The sequence below is a fragment of the Muscardinus avellanarius genome (genome assembly GCF_963383645.1).
Source record: "Muscardinus avellanarius genome assembly, chromosome: 1".
Taxonomy (NCBI): Eukaryota; Metazoa; Chordata; class Mammalia; order Rodentia; family Gliridae; genus Muscardinus; species Muscardinus avellanarius.
The window spans coordinates 80,943,501-80,969,470 of NC_137786.1; the positions used below are offsets into that span (position 1 = coordinate 80,943,501).

A 25,970-nucleotide genomic window follows, 5' to 3' on the forward strand; every position below is an offset into this window, starting at 1 on the left:
ATCCAACAGAAAACTAGAAGGCACTTTAAAAACACAAAGTAACACATAATATGAGACATTCTTTTATGATTGTACGAGTAGCTGAGAGGCTGGTGAGATTTCCATTTCATATAATCATTTTTTGTTTATGCAGAAATAGGAAAAAGTGACAAATTTATTATAAATCACTATGTGCCTTCTTCTGTATGATGAAATTAAATTGTGGTTAATAATCTTGTATAAGAAAAACTCAAAAGTGAATAAAGAAAGGAGCCAAAAAAAGCCACCTATAGGATCTCATTTAAGCATGCGTACATGTGTGCGTACGTGTGTATGTAAATACTTACTCTCTAAAATCAAAATAATTTTTCTACCATTCTTTTCTGTGTACATCAGACTCTTGTGTGCTTATTTCAATCCTAGTATGATATTACTTTTGAAACAAGCACTTGACAATTGAATTTCTACTTAGATGAAAACTCATTCTGTGTGTGTGTGTGTGTGTGTGTGTGTGTGTGTGTGTGTGTGTGTGTTACTAGGAATTGAACCCAGAGACATTCTACCTTTGAGCTATATCCCCAGGCTGACTTGACTTCTTATTTGGAAACAAGGTCTCACTAGGTTGCTGAAAGCCTCACTACATTGCCGAGGCTGTCCTTGAACCTGAGATCCTCCTGTCTCAGCTTCCCAAGTACTAGGATTACAAGCGTGTGCCATCACACACAGCTGAAAACTCATCTTGAGCAGCACTTTGTAGACTAGAGATCCACAGATGTTTTCTTTAATGGAGTAATATTCCATTAAAGAAAGATAGATATACAGTGAAATAATTAAAAATAAATCCCTTTCTTGTCATGACTCTTTGGCAACATTACTGAGATCAAACAGCCCTTTGCCGTCCACGTTAACACCTGCTCTCCTCTCCTATGGTTTTCTTCACAACGGCAGCTGCTCTAATTCATCTGTCTTGACCACCTTCTCAGAAACCGAACTTCCTCTACGGCCTGCTCATCTTCTTAAAATTCCTCTTCATCCTCTATCTTAGCTATTTATAATGACAGTGACTTCTATTTTATAAAAATTCCTTTGATGGTGCATTGTGATTAAAAATCATAGTGAGATTGAAAGTGACACTCGTGCACATGCACACGGCACTAGTGTTTTCCTTCAAAATCCCACCCTGCTCCCCTTCCCCGAATCGTACACGTCAGTGAGATTGGTACTGACACCTTCATAGATGAACACTGCATTATTTTAAGTTTCCTTCCTCAATTCTTTCTCCCCCTTCCTTTTCTCTCACCCCTCAATTCCCTCCTATTATTTTACTGGTCTCTCTCTCTCTTCATTTATCTGAAGTCACTTTGATTTCTTATTTTCTCTCTGGCTTCTCAAATGAAAAACAAAACAAAACAAAACAAAACATAGGACCCTTGACTTTCTGAGACTGGCTGATTTCATTTACCATGATATTTTCTAGTTCTATCCATTTCCCTGCAAATGACATAATTTTGTTCCTCTTTATGTTTTAGAGTTCCTACTCCTCCCCTTCCTCACAACATTTGTTGTGGTTTGTGTTTTGAATGACTGCCATTTTAGTTGGACTTAGGTGAAATCTCAGGATAGCTTTGATTTGCATCTTTCTGATTGCTAATGATGTTGAACATTTTTTCATATATTTATCGGCCACTTGAATTTCTTCTTTTGTGAAGTGCCTATTTAGTTCATTTGCCCATTTTTTGATTGGGTTGTTTTCTTAGTGCTGAGTTTCTTGAGTTCTCTGTATATTCTAGATATTAGTCCTCTTTCAGAGAAATAGTTGGCAAAAATCTTTTCCATTTTGTCGGCTCTCTGTTGAGGTTCTTGATAGTTTCCTTTGCTGGTATGGTTCTTTATCTTCTAGTTCCTTTTCAGCTGCTAGTTTCTTGTTACCCACCAATGGCTTCTTCAGATACTTAGCCTCTTTCCTTTCTTCCATACTACAGGCTTCTTGCCTGCAACCCCCTGGCCTCTAGTGCTATCTGGTGCTATCATACCAACCTGCAGTTTGTGCTTTCTGGCATGGTTAGGAGTGATGTTTGTGTTCGGCACATGGTCTTTGCATATGGGTTTAGCTTTAACGTGATTCTCTGGTTTTTCAGGGGATTCTTTTCAGGGCCCCGATGCATCTTTTTGTGTGATGCTTGGAGGGTTTGCTGCATATCCAGGCTTCTCAGGATTATGCTGAGGTCTGTTCTGATCATCTTGTGCATAAGAATGTTGTAGTTACTCTTGAGGAAAGCACCTTTTTGCCAAATGCTGTACAAGTCAATTAAATTGTAGAAAGTACTTTCATTCCAAATGCAAAAACATCCCATGTGTTCATCAGGAGCAAGTTCAAAATGTGCAGGCTCGAGCTGGGCATGGTGGCACACACTTGTAATCCCAGCATTTGGGAGGCTGAGACAGGAGGATTGTGGTTTGTAGACAGCCTCAGCACTACTTAGTGAAGCCTTTTGAAACTCAGTGAGACCCTATTTAAATATAAAGAATAAAAAAATAGGGCTTTGGGAGTAACTCAGAGGTAGAATGCCTCTGGGTTCCATCCCCAGTACAGCAAAACAAAACAAAAGCAAAAACAAAAACAAAATGTGCAGACTTTTTATATCAATCAGAGTAATTCCAGGAATGTTTCTGAGGCCCTTGGTGACACCAGCATCCTCATTATAGATGATATGACATCCTCTGGACTGGATATGTCAGTAGTTTCTCAGCCTGTCCTTGCCAGCTCTTATTTTCTGAGAGGCAACGACCTTTTTTGATACCATCCCCAGGCCTTGAATTTCTTAAGAAGCAAAACAGCCTCCTTGGTTTTCTTGTAACCTGCAGCTTTATCTTTGACCACCAAAGGAAACTCAGGAACTGCTCAATGTGATGATCTTTAGACATGACTGAGCTAGGAAGCCTGGAGTGGCAAGGACAGAACAGATGGCATGTGGCTTTGGGGTTGACAAGTGACAGCAGCACCAGATTTTGGTTAGTGCAAACATACAGTCTCCTAAACACATATTTCTAAAAGCCAAAATGGTGAGTACCACCACCTTGGACTACAGGAATGTGGACCACAGCTCTGGCAGTCCCCCAAGATTTAGCACCTGCATGATACCTGCTAGATAGACCAAGGCTGCCTGTTGTTTTGTGCAAATAGGTGTGAACAGTGTTCATGATATCTGGTTGAATGGGAGCCTTGAATACAGGTGATATTTTTTTGCCAGATAACTCCCCCTATCAGTACACAAGTATATGCCACAGTGAGAAGGCCACGGTGAGAAGACCATGACCCTTCCAACCTGGGAGCTCCAATAGGAAAAGTTAAATAATGTAATTCCTATACAGAACGGCTAGGCTCTGTGCAAGCTTCCCTTTTTGCAAGGTTATGTGAAGACTTGTTTTCATATGTTCCCAAAGTGCACTAAGTCAGTTGCCAGCACAAAGCAGAAGAGATGTACTTCATAGCCTCATAAAGGAAGGGCAATAGAACCGTCCTCGAGAAAAAGCCCTTGCCAGCTTCCCCTTCCCTCTATGTCATTTCTATCACATTACAAATAGATTAAGATTGTGAATAGCACAGTACATCTCTGGTGAAAAATCTCATCGGATGGAGAGACATGATAAAAACCATTAAACAGGAATTTCAATGTCAGATTTCATCAGAGTCAAACAAACGGCTCACCTTTATATACAGTGGCTCCCTAAGGTGATCAATGAGGATGCAAGCCTTTTCCTCCCACACAGGATTGAGGTTCTTGTGTATTATTTTACTTCTAAAGACTTCTTTTCTTCCAATTTTAAACTTTACATATGGATCACTTGTTCCTGTTAAAGAGATACAGATTGATTGCTGTTAATCATGCCTTTCTATGTAAGAGAGATAATTGCCTACAGAAACATCAGGAATAATTAAAAGAAAGTTTAATTGGGACCTATCACATGGGAAAATATGGGTTGTGTTTTCTCTTTCATTATATATTAAAGTGACCATAAATTTTGTGTGTGCGTGTGTGTGCGTGTGTGTGTGTGTGTGCGCGCGCGCGCGCGCGCGCACATGTTTAGTACTATGGCTTGAACCCAAGAGTGCCCTCTACCACTGAGATAATTCCCTAGCTTTTTATTATTTATTTTTTTTATTTTAAGACAGTGTCTCAATCAGTTGTTGTTGAGATAGCCTTGAACTTGTGATTCTCCTGCCTCATCCTGTCTGGTTGCTGAGATTACAGGTATGCAATACAGGTATGCTCCTGGCTGTTTTTTTTTTTTTTTATCTTATGGTCCTCTGTGATCTTGTCCTGGTATTTTAAAAAACTTGATTGCATGATGAATATATAAACTTAAATCAAAGAGATTAATGATAGATTAATCATTCGGTCCATTATAAAAAGTACGATCAATGATATTGGCTGATTTAACTAGTTTGAAGAAGTTATATATGCTGCCAAAATTTTATACTAATGAGCGGAGGGAAAGGTGAGTCTCAAATTGGGCTCACTTCATCTTTGGTTCCATATTCTCTCTTGCAAAGAAATTTCAATTTTAGAACATTAAGAAAGAATTGAGATCTTAGAGGCAGTAGTAATAGGGGGATAGGAATAAATGTTTATCAAGTGAAGTAGCTGCTTCATATTATGCTTGACCCCTCCCAAGATCCCTGTATAAAAAAGGAACTCAGAGCTGTCAAGTAAGTTGTTCATGGACACACAACCAGCAAGGAATAAAGTTAGGATTCCACCCAAGGCTGTTTGACTCTAATGCCTGCAGTGTTTCACTATTCTTGCAAGAGAGTCAGGAAATTACATACTTATACTATTTCTCATTGAGGTATGAGGCTGACAAATGAAAACAATCTTCATCTAATGAAATTTGTGCAGTTCTTAAGGATTCCTAGAGAAGGTGAATCATGGAGAATCCAGCATAAGTTTTTCCAGAGTATAACAACCTTCATCATCAGAAAATAATTCTATATATAAGGCCCAACTTTTATTTGATAAAGTTTGATTTTTTTTGTTTTGTCTTGTCATTCCAAATTATGGGAAGTAGAAATGTTGTAATACATATTTTGAGCAATACTAAACCCACAAATCCATTTGAAGTTTCTCAGTCTAGATCAAATTATTGCTCCTTATTTTTAAAATTATCTATATAATTACTACTACCTGCTAAGATGCAATGATCTCCATAAGTTCAGAACTCAAGTGGATCACTATCTTATACCTTTAACACTTAGTATAGAATGGGACATATTAGAAATCCTCAACAAACATTTGGTGAGTAAACAAATGAAAGAATGATTTTAATGACTTAAGGATGGGAGGCAGAAAGGTAGGCTATAAAATTGCCTGATAATGATAAAAGACAATTTGAGGATCTCTATTTTAAGATTGGGGAGGCAGGAAAACTATCCCAAAGTTTCCACAGCTCAGTATCTCCAGTTCCTAGGCATAATTTCATGGTGTTGATTTTCAGAAATATTTTAAAGCTCTCCAACCTCTCCAAACACAGACAATAAAACCCTTGACCTCAATGTCATATCTGAAGGTGATAGTTGAGGACGAATAAAAGCCTCTGGGTGTTTAAAGCAGATGTCTCCAAAACAAGTGCTGAATCTTTTGCTCTTTAATTGTAGGATTACTGTTCATTCTGCTTAGACAAAAATTTAACAAATTTGATTATCAGATTTGCAGAATAAAGCATATTAGAATACTAGACTAGGAGGCAAGAGGAAGCCAGGGAAACTATGGTAACAAATGGCAGTACGAGATTAAGAAAGAACAGTTTCAAAATCTGAAAAGAGTTACTATATTTTTTTTTAAAGTTTTGCTTTTTAGAGCACTATGGAATAAGACCAAATTATTTTGTTGCAGTGTATAGTTGTCAAGTGGCAGAAAAAAATGAGATGGATTCAAGGAATAAAACAACACAGTGTGCATACAAATCAAGTAGTTGCATGGATTAGATAAAAGTCACGGGAACAGACCAATGAGAACATTCTATTTGATAATAGTTGCTGCACAAATATAAATGGGGAAAAGATGAACTGTTAAGTAGGTAGTGATGGGAAATCCATCTCATCATATGGACAAAGGTGAAGCCAGATCCTCACCTCATGCCATATGCAAGGATAGACATTTGACAATATAAGTACAAAAGAGTGAATTTTAAATATGCAAAGCTGGTAGAACATATGAGACTAAATATGGGGGAAAGATTTCTTAAGCAAAAAGCACAACACAAGCCAGGTGTGGTGGCAAATGCTAGTAATCCCTGTAATTGGGAGGCTGAGACAGGAGGATCGCAGATTCAAGGCCAGCCTGAGCTACTTGTGAGTCCCTCTGCAACTTAGTGAGACCCTGTTTCAAAATAAAGAATAAAAGTGTAGGGCTTGGAGTGTAGCTCAGAGGTAAAATGCCCCTGGGTTTTATCCCTAGTACAGAAAAAAAAAATAAATAAACAGCACAACAGAATGAAAGAGAGTGTTGTGTATAGTTAAAACTTTCTGACTTCTGGGAAGATGGTGACCGAGAAAAGCGGGGCTTAAGAGCCCCGCTAACAACCAATCTCCATTACCACAAAATCAGTGCCTTTCATAGCCAGAAAACAACATCACCAGAAAAACAAAAAAATCACCAGGCTCCAGAGAGAAAGCAGACTGAGAACAGAGCTCAGAGCCACAGAGGAGATACACCGGCCTCACGCCCAAGGATGCGGCAGCAGCGCCATACTGCTGGCGGCAGCAGCGCCATACTGCCAGCGGCAGCAGCGAGTTCACCGGATGGCTACAGCAAGCCGAGGTGAGCCGCTGTGGAGCAGCCAGGCGGGATTTTTCAGTGCAGGGAACATCTAAAGCTCCCAGTGGCTAAGCTCAGCACAAACTGCAGGGACTCAGAGTGGAACTCAAAACCAAGAAGAAATACGCCAGCCTCACGGCCGAGGGCATAGCAGCGGCGCAATATTGCCACCGGCGGCAGCAGCAGAGAATTCACCCGAATCCAGTACAGCTACATCTGCGTACTCAAGAAGAGTGAGTCAAATTGCGGGCCACAGAGGAGAAATCCCAGTACTGTACTCCCTGGGACTTGACCCAGTGGGGGAGGGGCGGTGGCAGAGATATCACACCATAGGAGAATGTGCAACCTGGCACCCCCCACAGTCTAAAGCAGCCTCTATCGACTCTCTGGGTCAGAGACTCTGTGGTACAACCCAGTAAAGGAGTAGTGGGGTCTGAGATACTACTGACTCGAGATCCAGAACACCTTAAGTGAAGTCATAGTGACCCAAGGGAAGAACCCAGAGAAGGCACAAACTTCCGAAATCATGGGAAAGAGGAATAATACTGGAGCAATGAATGCCCACAACCCCACAACATCAGAACCCGATAAAACAGAAAATCAGAGATTTCTAGAAGATCAAATCAGGAAAATAACTGTAAAAATAATAGAGGTGCTTCGAAAAGAACTCAGAGAGAGCCAAAAAGAGATAAAGGATGCAATTAATGAAGTAAAGGCCTCAATTCAAAGCACAAACAACCGATTAGGTAACATGGAGAACAGAATCTCACTTTTAGAAGATGATCACTCCAAAAATGAATGCATAGTTTCTAATCTAGGAAAAAATATCCTACAGCAGGAATTTGATATTGAAGAAATATGGGCCCATTTTAAGAGAGCTAACCTAAGAATAACTGGAATAGAGGAGGGAAAAGAAAGTGATACCAAAGGGATCAACAATCTCTTCAAGGAAGTAATAGCAGAAAATTTTCCAAACATAGAGCAAGAGGTTGATACACAGGTCCAGGAAACTTATAGAACTCCCTTTAGATAGGATCGGAGAAGAGGATCCCCACGCCACATAATTGTCAAAATGACCAATGTGGAAGCCAAGCAGAGAATCTTAAAGGCAACAAAAACAAAGGGCCAAGTGACATTCAGAGGCAAACCAATTAGAATCACTCCAGACTTCCCAAACCAAGTCATGAGAGCCAGAAGGGCTTGGAGTAACATATTCCAAACTCTGAAAGAAAACAACTTCCAGCCAAAAACTTCCTACCCAGCAAAACTTTCTATCAAATTAGATGGAAAAATAAGAAGCTTCCATGACAAACAGAAACTGAAGGAATTTATGTCTTCAAAACCAGCGCTAGAGAAAATACTCAAAGAGATTAACTACAGAGAAGAAATAGGTAATACACACCAGAACCAGAGAAACAAGATTTTCCATCCAACAGACAACTAAGATTAGTTATCTGTGGAGATTCATTATTTATGTTAGTCTTTTACCTATCTCTAAATGGTATTGTTTGCTTTTATTGTTGTTAATTTTTAGGATTTCTAGTTGGAATATTAATATACCTTCAGATATAGCATTTGGAAATATTTTATCCCATTCTATTAGTAACTGTTAACTCTGTTTACATTGTCTTTGGATATACAATATATATTTTTTTATTTTTTAGGGAGTTTGTATACTCTTCTTTTGCCTGTGCCATTGAAATCATATCCAAGAAATCACTGCCAATTTCAATGTTGTGAGGTTTTATGACCCAGATTTCCTCCTAAAAGTTTATAGTCTTAAGATTTATATTTAGGTCTTTTATCTATTTTGAGTTAATATTTGTATATGGGATTAGGTAAGGGTCCAATTTTATTCTTTTTCATGTAATTATTATTTCTCAACAATATGTAGTTAAAAAATTATTATTTCCACCACCAAATGTTCGTGGAAACCTTGTCAAAAATAACTTGACAATATAGGGAAGAATTTAGCTCTAGGCTTTTATTTAACTCCAATGGTTTATATATTTGCCTTTAGAATAGTACTACACTGTTTCAATTATTATAGCTTTATATGGTTTGAAATCAGAAAATATATATCTTCTAGCTTTGTTCTTTTTCAAGATTGTTTTGGGTATCTAGAGTCCATATTCCATATTAGGATAATTTTTTTTCTGAAAAATAAATATATAAATATATGATAGTTTCACCTAAAAAAATAGAAAAAAATATTCTCTGGTAAGAAAGAAAGTAAAAAGAAATATTGAAATGTTATTTAAGTTATCAAAAGCTTGGTATCAGACAAATGAAACTGTTATGAGAGATTATCATTTTTAATTTTGGATAAATTGCTATAATACTAGACGTCAACCACTAAGCCAAGCATGGGAGGGAGGGATGGGGAGAGAATGGTATGGGGATCGGGTGGGGGCTGACTGGGCGATGAGTGCATGTATGTCTACAAAAGTTTGTATCCCACTATGATGTATGAATACAATGCACCAAATAAAATAAATAAATAAATAAATAAATAAATAAACAAAAAAAACCTTTCTGTTCAAGCATGGTTCTGACATTAAAACAGGTTTGTAGACCTATGGAAGATAATAGAAGATACACAAGACAAACCCACACATCTACAGTACAAGGTTCCAGAACAAACAGGAGAAGACAGCCTCTTTAAACAAATAGTGCTGGGGAAACTGGACATCCATGTGTAAAAAAAGAAATGAAACTAGATCCCTATCTCTCACCCTGTGCAAAAGCCAATTCAAAATGGAACAAAGACTTGAATATAAGACCAGATATATTTCAAATGATAGAAGAAAAGGCAGAGGAAGCACCTCAACATATAGGTAAAAGCAAAGACTTCCTCAATAGGACCCCTGTAGCTCCAGAAATAAGAACAAGAATCAATGAGTGAAATAGTGTCCAATTAATAAACTTCTGCACGGCAAAAGAAACAATTAATAGAATGAAGAGACAACCTACAGAATGGGAGAAAATCTTGCCAGCTACGCTTCTAACAGAGGACTAATATCCAGAATGTATAAAGAACTCAAAAAGTTAATCTTAATAAAATAAAAAATTATTAAATGGGTAAATGAACTGAACAGGCAATTCTCAAAAGAAATACAAATGGTAGACAACTACGTGGAAACACATTTAGCTATCAGGGATGCAAATCAAGGCTGCATTAAGATTCTCACTCTGCTTAGAATGGCAATCATCAAGAATACAAATAATAAATACTGGCAAAGATGCCGAGGGAAGAATTCTCATATACTGATGCTGGGGATGTAAATCAGTATAGTCACTATGGAAATCAGTATGGAGTTTCCTCAGAAAGCTAAAAAATAGAACTAACATATGATCCAGCTATACCACACCTTGGTATTTATCCAAAATAATTAAAGTCAGCATACTTAAAAATGGAGGCATGCCCATATATATCACAACACAATCCACAGAAGCTAGATTATAGAAACAGCCTAGGTGTCCATCAACAGACAAATGGATAAGGAGAAGGTGGTAGACACTGAAGTTTTAATCAGCCATAAAGAACAAAATTATGTCACTCACAGGAAAATGAATAAAACTGGAGACCGTAATTTTGAGTGAAATAAATTAGACTTAGAAAAGTAGCAATGTTGCTTCTCATATGCAGAAGCTAGGGGAAAGGGTGCCATGAAAGTAGAAGGGAGAAGTTAGAGTAACGAAAAGGGATTGGAGAGGGAGGAAGAATAGGTAAAGATGTACCGGGAAATGAAATTGATAACATTATTCTTTGGGGTATATATGAATATGCCACAATGAAACTCAAATTCTGTATAATTAACATGCACCAATAATAAAATAATTTCTGTTCAACTGAGGGTACTATGGCAAAATTCACCAAGAGGCCACACTGGAAATATTTGCATTGCCTAAACATACAGGGGATTATCTTGAGTAAATAAGAACATTTGAAAAATCAGTTAAAAAAAAAAAGACAGAAAATCCAATAAGAAAACAGCTAAATTTTTATGAGTAGTCTATTCCCGAGGGAAAGCCCAAATAACTAAGTAAATGAAGCAATTCTTCAAAACCCTAGTAATCAAAGAAATACAAGAATTAAAATATTGAAAATTAACTTTTCTTTTAGTAAAAGAACAAAATTGGCTGCTGTTAGCCTATATATCACTTTGTGGTCCCACTGTCATCTTCTGAATAGCCTTCCCTCCTCCCCACAGTTGAATCCAGTACTTATTGTCCTGGTTTTCCTTGCAGCTGGGGTATAGGCTGCACTCATCAACACAAGATTAAATGATCCTGTTGTGATTTCTCTGTTACAAAACACCCTAAAACTTAGGGAGCAATGCAATTATTTAATTGGGTTTGGGGTTTCTGTGGTATAGGAATTCAGACAGAAAATTGTGGTGCTATCTCATCATATCTGTCCCAAGAGGTCTGTGCTCAGATCTCTTGGAAGGTCTTAAATTAGAGACCTTTGGAAGACTCAAATTAGAATTTAGAATCACCTACAAGACAAGCTTCAGCAACTTCGCAAGATAGAATATTTCAGCAGTTTTGGAAAGCAATCTGGCAATTTCTTATGAAATTAAGTATATGCCTTATGAACCAGCAGTTTCATTTCTGGTACTTTTTGCATGGGTCAAAAAGGACTTCTTATGAGACATAAATTACAACATTATTTGTAGTTATAGTTACTTAAGTGTCTATCACATGAGAGGGGAAGGTTAGTTGCTATTATTACTATTTAATGAGAAGATATAGTAATAGCAATAATAATTAACACTTGCTTTATATTTCATTATAAAATAGAAGTAAATGCCTTCATCATTCGGGGCCTTTTTTTCCCCTTTGTCCTTATTACAAAGGATACTGTAGTATAATTTCTGTCCAAGACCTGTTTTTCAGGTGTGTAGTGAAAGGAACCAGGTGAACATTTATGCCACTCTATCTCTGCATATTCTACTCTGAAAGCAACAGCAGAAAAGGGAGGATATGAGAACATTCTAAAACTGGGAGCTCCATGTCCCACAGTCTTTCAGTTGCTGAGGCACTCAGCTTATTCAGTTATTTTCTCCTGTATTTTCTAATTCTGTTTTTTAAATATACCTTTACTGGTGCATTGTAATATATCATATCAAGGTTTAGAGTGATAGAAACATACATATAGCACTTGGAGTGTTTCCTTCCAGATCCCACCCTGTTCCAAACCCCTTCCAATACAGATTATTGGAACTGGTACTGATAACTTCATATATAAAGATAGCATTATTTGAACTCTTCCTTCCTTCCTTCCTTCCTTCCTTCCTTCCTTCCTTCCTTCCTTCCTTCCTTCCTTTCTTCCTTCCTCTTTCTCTCTCTCTTTCTTTCTTTCTTTCTTTCTTTCTTTCTTTCTTTCTTTCTTTCTTTCTTTCTTTTTTGGTGGTACTGGGGTTCCTGGAAACCCTTCTACCTCCGGGCTACACTCCCAGACACCTATTTTTTATAGATTTATTTGGAAACGGGGTCTCTTAAGCCAGCACGGCTGGCTTCGAACCTGTGCGTTTCTCCTATCTCCACCTCCCAAGTGCTGGGATTACAAGCGTGCGCCACCATGCCTGGCTGAACTGTTACTTTGAAAAGTTTCCTTTTCTCCCTCCCCACCTGCTTTTCCAAATACTCTTCCACTATTCTACTGGTATATCTTCTTATTTATCTGAAGTCCCTCAGTATCTCTCTAGCTTCCACATGTGAAAGAAAACATATGGCCTTCACTTTCTGTGACTGCCTAATCTCACTTAGCATGCTATTCTCTAGTTTCATCTATTCTCCTGCAAATGACATCATTTTGTTCTTTATGGCTGAGTAAAAATTCTTTTTTAAGTTATTTTATTGGTGCATTGCAGTCATACATCTTACTGGAGTACAATATGGTGGAGGCATACATGCACACATCACTCATTTAGCCCTTCCCCAATTCCCAACCCATTCCTTACCCCTCCCGCTCCCCCTCCTCATGTTTGGCTTAGTGCTTGACTTTGATATGTTTGTGAATGGACATCATGTACATTAGGTAAATTTCATCACATGTATGTATATGCATATACACATATACCATTTCATAATCCATTTATCCGTTGATGGAAATTTATACTGTTTCCATAATTTGGCTATTGTGAATTGTGCTGCTATGAATATAGATATGCATTTATCATTATAGTATTCTGGTTTCAATTCCTTTGAAAAGATATTCAGGAGTCGTGTAGCTGGTCATATGGTGTTTCCATTCCCAGTTCTCTGAGGAACCTCCATACTGATCTCTCAGATGCTATACTGGATATGGGGAAATAGAAATGCCTATGTATTGCTGCTGGGATTACTAATTTAAAATCTTTACTAGTAGTTCTCTCTCTGTATTAAAACATGCTTTATGATTCCCCATGCAAAATTATGGCAAGTGCTACCCATCTTGAATGTCTACCAAGCTTCCAAAGAGTTTCCTGTTCATGCTCTGGTTTCATCGCCCTTTCAGTCTATCAGCTATTCTGTTAAAGCTTCTGCTTCCACCTCCCCTTCAGGCTTTGCCACCACAGTGACTGGCTCCAGCATTCCACAGTTGCTCAGGTGATAAACCTGAAAATCCTTCTCAATTTCTCCTTTTCCCCATGCTTTGTAGACAGGACGCTTCCAAGTTTGATGAATTCTCCTCTAAAGTACACCCTGGATCTCTGAAAAAGCTCCCACCAAACTTGCTCCTCACATCACCAAAGCATGCCTCCAATGACCTTTCTGTGCATTCAACACTGCTGACCACACCCTCCTCTGCCTTCTGCTTCACACCCTCTTCTGGCCCTGTGGCCCCTCTAGTCACGCTCTTGAGTGTTCCTTACCAGCAGCTACTCTAAGAAGTATTCTCTTCATGCAGTTCATTTCTCGTACCCTCTACCAACCATTACCATGGCTTTGAATATCAATAGATGCTGATGATATCATATCTATATCTGCAATCAAATCCTCTTTTCCTGCAGTAGGTAGACATCCCAATATTAATATGTCCAAACTTCACTCTTAATCTTCTTTCCCACTAAGCCTACTCCCCCTTCAGGCTTTTCTATCTCGGTGGCTCTATTACTTGACAGAAGCTCAAGTGTGAAACCTGACAATCATTCTCTACAGTTTCCTTTCTCCATGCTTTGTAGCTAGGAACCTACTCAGTGTGCTTGATTCTATTCTTAAGTATACCCTGAATCCACAATTTTTTTCATGGATGCCTTCCTCAAACCTCCAATCTGAATAAAGTTGTTTTCTCTATTAACAGGTGTCCTTTTCCTTAGTAATACTAATCAATATATAAGTTATATTGGTATATCTGCATCTGTAGTTATATTTGTATGTCTACATTTATTATTCATATGTCTACCTGTTTGTTGTGTATGTGGTTTTTCTTCCACTGCTATAACCCCAAGAGGACCAGGATTCTGCTACACGGCACATGATCTGTGGCAAAATGGTCACTCTGGAAGTTAATTTTGTTTTTAGATGAGCCAATTACATTTAATGATTTTTAAGCAAGTTTATTGCAATATGATTGACATATACTTATTTAATGTATAAAACTCAATGAACTCATGAAACTATCATCATCAAGATCATAGACATAAGAGCCAGACGTGGCGGCACATGCCTGTAATCCCAGCATTCAGGAGGCTGAGACCAGAGGATCGCGGTTCGTGGACAGCCTCAGCTACTTAGTGAAAATCTTTGCAACTCAGTGAGACCCTGTTTCAAAATAAAGAATAAAAGCCGGGCATGGTGGTGCTTGCTTGTAATCCCAGTGCTTGGGAGGCTGAGACAGGAGGATCGCACAGGTTCGAAGCCAGCCTCAGCTACTTAGTGAGACCCTGTTTTCAAATAAAGTATAAAATAAGTCTGGGAGTATAGCCTGGAGGTAGAAAAGCCCCTGGGTTCCACTCTCAGTACAGAAAGAAAGAAAGAAAGAAAGAAAGAAAGAATAAAAAATAGGGCTGAGGGTGTAGCTCAGAGGTAGAATGCCCCTGGGTTCCATCCTAAGTATCTCACACACACAAAAAGTTCAAAGACATATTTGTCACTTTTCAAATTTTTCTTAACCCCTCCCTTATATTACTATTATTTGTGGTAAGAGTACTTGACATAACATCTATTCTTTTTGAACAACTTAAGAATACAGTGTTGTTAATACAGGTACTACTTTGCAAAGTTCCAGAACTCAGTACCTTTATCTATCTCCTCTCATTTTCCCCTAACTTAAATGGTGATTACCATTCTACTGTCTGATTTTATGAATGTATTTTAGTTTCCTAACATGAGATCATACAGCATTTATATTTCTGTGTCTGCATTATTTCACTTGCCACAATATCCTTCAGGTTCATCTGTGTTATTGCAAATGAAAGACTCATTTTTCTTCTTTGTTTTTAATTTAAAAATTGTATGTATTTATGGCATAAAGCATGATGTTTTGAATTGTGTATGTGTATGTGTTATGGGTTATTCTCTGAAGAAGCTCGTGTTTTGATGCAGAAATGTTTGGAGGTAAAATGATCAAATTATGAATTAATGAATTTATTGGGTGGTAAAGTAAGGTGTGATTGGAGGAGGTGGGACACTTGGGATGTAGCCTTGCGGATGTATGTGTGCATGTATGTATGTATGTATCCATGGACCCCCTTCTCATTCTCTTTGTTTCAAGCTTCAATGATATTAGAGCAGAATTTCCCTTCTCTCCTCTCCTCTTCTCTTCTCTTTCTCTCTCTCTCTCTTTTACCTGTAGCCATGGCCTGAGCTCCACAGAAGTAATATGGAGTATAGTCTCTGAAATCTCTAGAACTGTGAGCAAATAAATTTCCCTTCTTCTAAGTTGTGGTCATCAGATATTTTGAGTCACACTAATGAGAATGTTGATTGAAACAATATGTATCATGGAATGGCTAAACCAAGCTAATTACTCCATGCATTACTTTACAGATATTATTTATTTGTGGTAAGAATACTTAAAATCAGTTATTAGCATTTTTTGTGGTGCTGAGGATAAAACCCAAGCTGTACCCTCGGCCCTATTTTTTTATTCTTTATTTTGAAACAGGTCTCATTAAGTTGTGGAGGGCCTCACTAAGTAGCTGAGGCTGACTGAGAACCTGTGATCCTCCTGTCTCAGCCTCCCAGGTACTAGGATTACAAGCATGCACCACCATGCCCAGCTTAGCAATTTTTAAGTATAATTTAAGTATACTTTTAAGTATAATTATTATTTACTATTGCCACTATCCTATACAATAGATTTTTTTTTTTAGTTTACTGTCTGTCTAGCTGAAATTTTGTTTTTTTGATCAACATCATTCAGGCAGACTACAGTATAATAATAGCAGGGGGCTTCTACACCCCATTTTCAGCAGTGGACAGATTATGTACAGGATGACTGTTAGTTCTATTCGGTTCAGCATATGGATTAAATATGATGCTTCGTTATTGATATTCTGTTTGCATAATCTGTCCACGCTGAAAATCAAGAAATAAAGTCTCCTAAAATTATTTTATTAGAGACTATCTCTCCCTTCTAATCTGTTAAATTTTGTTTTATCCATTTAGATACTTCAATACTGATTGCATATATATGTATGTGCATATATAATGTATTGTATAATATATATGTATATACATATACATACATATATATTATATATACATAGGTATTATATATATATATATACACACACACACACACACACACACACACACACACACACACACACACACAATGGTGGTCCTTGCCTCTTTTTCAGTTTTACTTAAAGTCTATTTTTGTATGATGTAAGTATATAGCTATTTCTGTCCTCTTTTGCATGGAATATCTTTTTCTATCTCTTTAATATCAACCTCTGTGTGTCCTTATAAATGAAGTGAATCTACTGTAGGCAGCATATAGTTGGTTCTTATTTCTTTTCATCTATTTGAGTATTTTATATATTTTGATTGAACATTTATATAAATTCATATTCAAGATAATTTTTGACATATGAGGACTTAATACTACCATTTTGTTGTTTTCCAGTTATTTTGTAGATCTCTGTAGCTATTAACACTTTTGTCTTTTAATTTTTGTACTACAGCTAGATTTGGTTTACATCCCACCCTTATTAGTGTTATTTGGGGTTTGGCTACACCCTTACCCTTGCCAGTGAGTGTTATAATTTCATGTTTCACATTGCTAATAAGCATCCTTTCATTTCAACTTGAAGAACTCCCATTAGCATTTCTTAGCATCTTCTTGATGAAATTCTCAACTTGGCTTATCTAGGAAAGTCTCTCTCTCCTTCACTGCCAAAGGACACCTCTGTAACTATTGGCTGGCAGCAAAATATTTTTGGCTGTCATTTTTTTCTTTCTGCAGACCCAGCTGCACTGGGGTGAGCCAGGAGGGAGCCTAGGTTTATGAGGAAGTCAGAGCTCTAACGTCACTCTTCCCCACTGGTGAGCTTCTGGCAGAGAGGACCCTCTTGCCCCTGTGCTGTGCTGACCTTAGGGGAAGAGTGACTCGGGAAGTGACACTGTCTTTCCAACCCTCTCCACTGTGTCTTCCCCATTTCTGTGCTCTTCTAGCGTGCTATAATCCCTCACCCAGAATTCATAGCTCTCATGAAGGTATTTGTGTGTGCATGTGAATTGTTTTTATATCAGTGTTTTTGTTATTGGACATAGGGTGGAACTTCCCATTCTGCTATCTTGCTAATGTCACTCATCTTCTCAGTATTTGTTTAATGAGTGAGTAAATCAATCAATGAATTAGTTTAGAGAGTCCTATAAAATGCATCCTTATTGTGGTTTGGATGTTAATGCTCCCTCTAAAACTGATGTTGAAACTAAATCCTCAATGCAACAGCGTTAAGAGGTGAGGCTTTGGATGTTAATGCTCCCTCTAAAACTGATGTTGAAACTAAATCCTCAATGCAACAGCGTTAAGAAGTGAGGCTTTTGAGGAGGTAATGAGGCCCTGAGGAGTCCACCCTCATGAGTGGGTTAGAGATTTATAAAAAGAGCTTGAAGAAGAGAGTGAGTTTACTTCTTGTATCTCTTCTGCCACGTGAAGACAAAGTATTTGCTCCCTTCAGAGGACTCAGCAACAAGGCATCATGTTGGAAACAAAGGCTGGGCTCTCACCAAACGCTAAAACTGTTGTCAACTTAATCTCAGACTTCCAGCCTCCAATATTGCAAGAAACAAGTTTCTACTGTTTGGAAGTTACCCACTCTGGGGCATTTTGTTATAGTTGCAAGAATTGACTGCGCTGATCTTCACGATGATGCTACACAGTTGTGAGAGGCATACACTATCATCATACACTGCGGGGGAAAACAATCTGAGGTTCAGTGACTTTCTTCAAAACCTTCTGACAGTAAGCTCTAAGTGAGAAGGCAAATGAAAGGTAAATTTAGACATTAAGACTTAAGTCCAAAATTTTGTATATTCATTTTAAGGACTAAAATGTCCACTAATAAGAATAGGTCTAACAGGTCAGTGAAGGTTAAAGGGCAGATTTTTGAATCTGCAATGGGGACAAAGATGGACATCAAGGACTGATGTCAGGGGAAAAAAAGCTGTTTTATAGTCTCTGAAACATAAGATGGTACAATATCTTTTTTTTTTTTTTTTGCGGGTCTGGGGGTGGAACCCAGGGGCATTCAACTTCCGAGCTACACCCCTTGCCCTATTTTTTTATTCTTTATTTTGAAACCGGGTCTCACTGAGTTGTAGAGGGCCTCACTAGGTAACTGAGGCTGTCACGAACCGCGATCCTCTGGTCTCAGCCTCCAGAATGCTGGGATTACAAGCGTGTGCCACCCATGCCCGGCTTATGGAATTGGTCATAGAATGGCCTTGTCTGAAAATAGTACATACATCAGCAAATTTCACAGGTCCAAGTATATGTTCATGGTATGTGAACTATCTTTTTATTCGTTTTTTTGATATCTTAGGATAAACTTTATATTTTCAGTTCTCTTTGGCCATCACTCAGAGTCTGCTGGGTCCTATTGTTAAAATTTGGTATTTTTTTTCCAGTTCTGGGATTGAAGCCAGAGCTTTATGCATGCTATCTCAATGTTCTATCACTGGGGAATATCCCCAAGGCCCCAAATCTAATAATTTTAAAAAGCTAATTTTATTTAAGGGTTTGCTAATTGTTTTCTTAATTTGGAGTATCCTTAGCAACTGAGACTTCTTAATAGTTCAATCCTTTCAACTTGCTATAATTCCAATACAGATAATGGGAGACACTGTTCTTTTAAAGTTAAGTTTAGTAAAATATTTTTCAATAAAATATTTGTAACTAATACTCTTCTATATTTGGAAGTGTTTTTACCAAGCTTATTTCAGACAGATATTACTAGTAATTTTAATAGATATTACTTTTTAAATAAGAAATGCTATGATCAACCATATTTGGAAGATGTTGATTTGAAAGAAAATTAAATAGATACATTTTTCTCTAGCCGTTAAGCAACAGAATGTGTGTTATGACTCTCCAAGAAGGGGGATGGGATGCGCCTTTTATGAGGCTATTTTATTTTATTTTATTTTTTTTTGCTGTAGGGCCTACTTTTCTTAAGTGTGTCTTTTAGAACTAATAAACCTTGTTTATCTCAGACTTTCCAGTGAACTATTTATTTATTTATTTATTTATTTATTTATTTACTTACTTACTTAATTTTATTTATTTATTTTTATTTTTTTGCAGGCCTGAGGATGGAACCCAGGGGCATTCTACCTCTGAGCTGCACCCCCTGCCCTAATTTTTCTTTTTTATTTTGAAACAGGCTCTCACTAAGTTGCAGAGGAAATAAAATGTAGCTGAGGCTGTCTGCAAACCGCAATCTTCCAGTCTCAGCCTCCCAAATGCTAGGATTACAAGCATGTGCCACCATACCCAGTTTACTTAATTTTGGTACTAGGGATTGAACCTAGTGGCATTGTCCCTTTGAGTTATATCCTCGGTGCTTTTCATTTTGAACAAGGGTCTCCCTAAGTTGCTGAGGGTCTTGCTTAATTGCTGAGGCTGACCTTGAACCTGTGAGTCTCCTGCCTCAAGTCTTCCAAGTACTGGGATTACAGGCATGCACCGCCATGCCCAACTTTCAAATAATCTTATTTTAATAGAATTCTAAGTAAATCCCAGCCACCAACATGTGGTTAACTTTTAATAAATACCTAATACAGAAAATTTTAGTTTGTTGCTTCAAAAGACTCATGTACTAGCCATGTACTAGCACAATTTTGTTACAATATTGCATTAAACCACAAGGTGGCACTATTACTTATCAAATTACCGTAAAGTCCATGGGTTTGAGGTTCTCTATTCAAACCAAGCTGGGGCAGTTTCCTTAAGCTTTGTGGTTCCCAGGTGTTTTCTAGGAGCAAAAAGGCTTTACTGTTATTATCTATACTATTACTGTCATTTCAATATTTTTATGGTGATGATGAAATTTCTAGAAGGCAAAAGATTGGAGATTTAGCTTTAAAATAAAAACCAGATTTTTTTGTTACTAATAATATTCAAGAACACCCTTTCACACATTCATTTTTCAGATAGCCTTAACTTCAGAATTTTTTTCTTTTGGTACTGGGATTGAAACCAGACGCATTCTATCTTAAGCTATACACTCTTCCCTTTTTATTTTTTGTTTTGAAACAGCATCTCACTAAGTTCCTGAGCCTATTCTTGAACCTCTAATTCTGTCTCAGTTTCCCAAGTACTGGGAGATTACAGTTGTGCAGAATCAAACCAGGCTCAGAACTTTTTAATGTGTAATTTATAACTATGAATCTATGCTTTAAAATATATAGAGTACTCTAAGCCTACAAAACACTAGTTGTTCGTTTTGAATTCCAGGATCAAGTTGTCAAAAAAGAATTCGTTTCTATAATGATTTCTCATGTCATAAAGCAATACATATTCTGAATACTATGCTTTGTTTTTATTATTTTAGGTTTCAAAACAATGATGAACATGTCAACATTTTAGATAATGACTTAGTTGAAGTTCAACATACAACTAAAATTGGTCTGAAAAGGTCCACTTTTAGGTAGCAATAAACATAGCCTACACAAGATGGCAGCCTCTCTTTCCTTAAAACTATATTAAAGGTATTTAAATTGCAAGTTGTCATCTAATAATATTTTTTTTGTGTTTTTATTCTTAGCACAAACAAGCCTCCTGACTAACAAACCTATACTGGTTCTTCCTGAAGCTCTCCAATCTTATTATGAACACTTAAAGCTGGCTATCTTGTCACCCAAATGCAACACAGTGAATTTTTTTCGTATAAAATCTTTCACATTTGAAAGAAGTCATAAAAGTAGCAATGTATCTTTCTGTATATTTATTTTTCAGTAATGATTTAAAAATATTCAAAACAAGTACCTTATTTATGTGTTGAATTATTTCTTTTCTCTCTACTATTTCTCACTTTTGGTTGGAGACGAGTAATGCCTTACAATGGGAATTTTCACAGTGCTAAATAACTAAATATTTTAAAATTTAAATGCAAGAGGTTTATAATAACAAATGGCTTCAGGTAATAAAAGAAAACTAAAGAAAGTAAATTAAAATTTTAAAGGAACATAAATATTCCAATGGATTTAAATTTTGAGTCAATGAAATTAATCACAATACGGAATACAGATTAACTAGAAATGATACTATAAATGTAATATAGGACAGAAATAAGTATGATTCTTTCTTTGAAGTTTAGGAAGCACTTCAGTTGAATAATATATAAATGATAGGAATAGATCTGATTTTTATGGGTAATTTTTTGTAATTTTTAGGGTTTTTGTCTTTTCTAAAATGCAGAGTTCAAGGTATACTAAAAATGTTGTTTTAATTGGGATAAATAAAACTTACTCCAGTACTCCTTCATATCTGGCATAAATAACAGGTTGCATCTAAATGTAATTTCCTGACAACTTCCAGAAGTTTAGGTAAACAAATATACAGGAGGGTGATGTTTACATTTTTTATAATGCTTTAAACAAATTCAGTTTTAATTGTATTTGTGTATCAATCTGTGACAAGAGCAAGCACAAGAGTGTCCTAGATGTTACTTTTTCCAATGAATCTAAGTCTGTGGCCTCCATAAATTCCTTCTATGAGCAATAATTAATGCATCAGCTCTATAAATAAAATCACATTCTTCATCATTATGTTTTACTGAAAGGATAAAAATTGTGCCTAAAATTATTCTGAAATATGTACTAGGTTTAGATAGTATCTCAACCAAAAAATAAATGTGAAATATAAAAAATATTTTGAAAGGTACTTTAACTTTTTTTTTCTTTTTTGGTGATACTGGGGATGGAACCCAGGGGCCTTCTACCTCTGGGCTACACTCTCAGACCTATTTTATATTTTATTTGGAAACAGGGTCTCTTAAGCCAGCTGAGGCTAGCTTCGAACCTGCGCGATCCCAAGCACAGGGATTACATGCGTGTGCCACCACACCCAGCTCTAACATTTTATTTTTAAAGGGTTTTTTTTTTTTTTTTTGCCTTTTTTGGCACCGGGGATCGAACCCAGAGTGCCACACCTGCAAAGCAGACGTTTTGCCACTGAGCTACATCCTGGCCCCTCTAACTTTTTATTTTAAAATATCAAATATCAAAGCTGGACGTGGTGGCGCACGCTTGTAATCCCAGCATTCGGGAGGCTGAGACTGGAGGATTGTGGTTCACATATAGCCTCAGCTATTTAGTGAGGCCCTCTGCAATTTAGTGAGATCCTGTTTCAAAATAAAGAATAAAAAATAGGGCAGGGGGTGTAGCTCGGAGGTCAGATGTCCCTGGGTTCCATCCCCAAACCCGAAAAAAAAAGCAAATATACATGGCTTCTTCAAATGTTTTCTTAAAGCCTATCTTTATACTCTTCTGAGACTGTCTTCCTGAGTGTCATGCATAATTTTTTTTAAATTACCAATTTCAAATGCCTTTTCTTAGTCTTTAGTTCCTTCTATTGCTGGTCACACTGAATGTTGCTAGCTACACTGACTGAAATTTCTTCTCCCTAGATTTTCTAACAGGAGTCACAGTAGTCCCATGGTGGAAAGAATATTGGCCACAGTGTCAGTATAAGCAGTATAAACTAAGAAAAGTCTTTTAACCTCTCTTCTCCATGCTATTGTAACCTGGAAATAAGGAGATTCCTCAAATTTCCCAAAGAAGAGCCAAGAATCTCCAATAATATCTCACCTGCCTGCCCGTTAGTCATTCCAAGAAGTGAGCTGTCCTCGAAAATGAAAAATAGACTACATCAAACACGAAGACCCATTTTATTAATATACTTGATGGAAATATTTATTAAATTCATTGTATTTTTTCCTCGTTGGGTAAATAATGAATGCAGTTTTTTTTTTCCTTTTTGCCATACTGGGGATAAAAGCCAGTGGCATTCTACCTCTGATCTACACCCCCAGCCCTACTTTTTTATTCTTTGTTTTGAAATAGGGTCTCACTGAGTTGCAAAAGGGCCTCACTAAATAGCTGAGGCTGTCCACAAACCATGATCCTCCTGTCTCAGCCTCCCAAATGCTGGGATTACAAGCGTGTGCCACCATGCCTGGCTGAATGCAGTTTTTTAAAATGAGGCAAAGCATCATTTATGTCTGGGAAAGATTCTAATAAAAGAGATTAAACCATCATTAAAACAGTATAACTTGAGTAGAAATATTTTATTTTCTGATACTAGGGATTGAATTGCAACAAGTGTGACCATTTGACCATGTTCTTGGCTGGTATGAAGTGGACAGAGTTGACCTATGCAGCTTCTTGTGGGAGGTAGAGCAGCTGCTTTTGACCAAAGATGGAAGCCTCATGGTGAGGACAGCAGAACCATTTCATCAGCCCCAGATCTCTCTGGATCTCATACGTGAGCACATGTAACTTTTAAAATAACATTAGAAGTTGAGTCTCTTGCCGGGTGTGGTGGCACACGCTTGTAATCCCCGCGCTTGGGAGGCAGACAGGAGGATCCCACAGGTTCGAAGCCAGCCGTGCGCGCTGGCTTAGGAGACCCTGTTTCCAAATAAAAATGTAAAAATAGGTCTAGGAGTGTAGCCCGCAGGTAGAAGGGCTTCCAGGAACCCCAGTACCACCAAAAAAAAAAAAAAAAAGAAGAAGAAGAAGTTGGGTCTCTTGTTCCCAGAAACCCAGTTTGCACCCTTATACAAGTTTCCAAATATATTTTTTCTAGAAAAGTATGCTGCTTATTGGAGTGATTTATTTTACTTTATGAACCCAATGGATCTTGTGTGAGACTATTTCAATTCAGTATAATAAAAGGATGTGATATCAACCAGTTTTCCCCATGGCCTGGTCACTTCTGAGCACTGGGGATTCTTACTTATAGAAATGAAAGATGAAATCAAATAAATGGAGGAAAATGGGTCAAGGGGAAAAAGAACTAACTTTTTTGAATACCTCTGTGCCTGAGCCTTTTAATAAAATGTTTCGTTTAGTTATATCTACATCTCTGTGAGGTAGGGTAAACCAATACAGAGAAGGAAAACTATAAATGTGACATTCATGATATCTTTGGTATTTTACAGATTAGAAAATTGGTTTAGAGATCTTAGGCTGCTTTACTTGGTTATGTGACTAATAAATAGCAGTTTCAGAATCTATTACAAGAAATATTTGATTCTAGACTCCAAAATTACTCTATTACATCATGATGCCTGGATATTATAAAGTTTTTTCAATTAATTGACTTGCCCAACCTACCTAAAACTATTATTTTTGAGCTCATCCCTTCCAGAATAAATTTTTGGTACCCCACATCAGAGGAAGGTTTTCATTCTATGAGAGTCATGGGTTTAAACCAATGTAGAAGTTGTCATTTTGAAACATTAGCATAGCAGGGTATGCATTAGACAGATTTGGTGGATTTGATTAGAGAGATGATATATTCAGTGTCATTTGTCTCTACCAAACTAAAAATATCATGAGTAAAAAGACCATTCTGCATCTTAGAACCTGCTTCAAAGCTTCAGTACTGGCTGTTAACCAACAAAGATTTGATTTGTTGGTTTATATAAATAACATATTTTATTAGTAATAAAATATGATTGATTAGGCTGCACACTTATTCAGATGACTGAAACTGAGTTTCTCTACAAAGATGAAATTGGCCAATGATAAGCTATAGAAATATCTAGTTAAGTAGTATAAAATTATTTAATATATTTCTGAGGGGAATAAGATTCATGATTACCCCACAAATGACAGAGGTATTTTTTGTGGAGGAAATGGCAGTGGTCAACAGCTCAACCTACAAGTTAGGAAGCCTGGGTTCCAATCTCAGCTCCAGTACTCATAAACATGTGGACATGGACAAGTAACTTAGCCTAGACAAAAGTGGAGTGGTCATAGACTCTCATTAAGTGCCTATCACAATTCTTTAAACAAAATAAACACTCAGTTAACAATTAAAATAGAAACAAAATAATATAATTATATAACAAATTTTAAAGTTGAATAATATATTTAAATTTAAATAAAGAACTACAAACACATCAAAATGGCTATCAAATATCTGATTATGCATGTTGAATATTTCAGTTGAGATAGTTATTTTTAGCTACTTTCCTTAATCACATAAAAATACATGAATATATAAAAGAAAAGTAATTATTATTTTCAAGAGCTTTCTCTCCTAGTTATATAGAGACAGTAATTCTGCTAGATTTATTAAATCAAGAAAAAGCCTATAATTAATTATAAACATTGTATGAACAAACCCAAGTATAGCAAAGTATTATAAAATGTGCCATTAAAATAACTAGAACATAGAACATATCCACTAAAAATCTGTGACCCTGAAAAGGAAACCCTTTTCATCAGTCAAAGCCATAAATAATAATAATCAAATACTTTAATGACTCTTGACTGATCACAATTATCACCTGAAATAATTCTAAGACAATTATAATTACTCAAAAACATCACAAATGGCCATGAAAATGGAATAATATATTTCTTAAAAGATACACATATTCAGTTTGAGAAAGAAACATTAACCAGTGGTTTTCTACTTGTCTCCCTGCTTCCAGTCTATACCATTTTAATTCATTTTCTCAAATCTATGTCTAGATATTTTTAATACAAAAGTCTGAT

The 25,970-nt window shown here is 36.8% G+C and overlaps 1 protein-coding gene across 14 annotated transcripts in view; it reads right to left on the bottom strand.

Moving 5' to 3' along the window:
- MCTP1 (multiple C2 and transmembrane domain containing 1) overlaps positions 1 to 25,970 on the bottom strand; it is a gene marked incomplete at both ends in the record, with an annotated part of 619,238 nt that overhangs the window by 281,382 nt on the left and 311,886 nt on the right. For all 14 annotated transcript variants that reach the window (XM_080719329.1, XM_080719323.1, XM_080719328.1 and 11 more), the window contains one exon: positions 3,689 to 3,831. In XM_080719329.1, the coding sequence (XP_080575455.1) occupies positions 3,689 to 3,831 (143 nt within the window). The remainder of the gene's footprint in view (positions 1 to 3,688; positions 3,832 to 25,970) is intronic.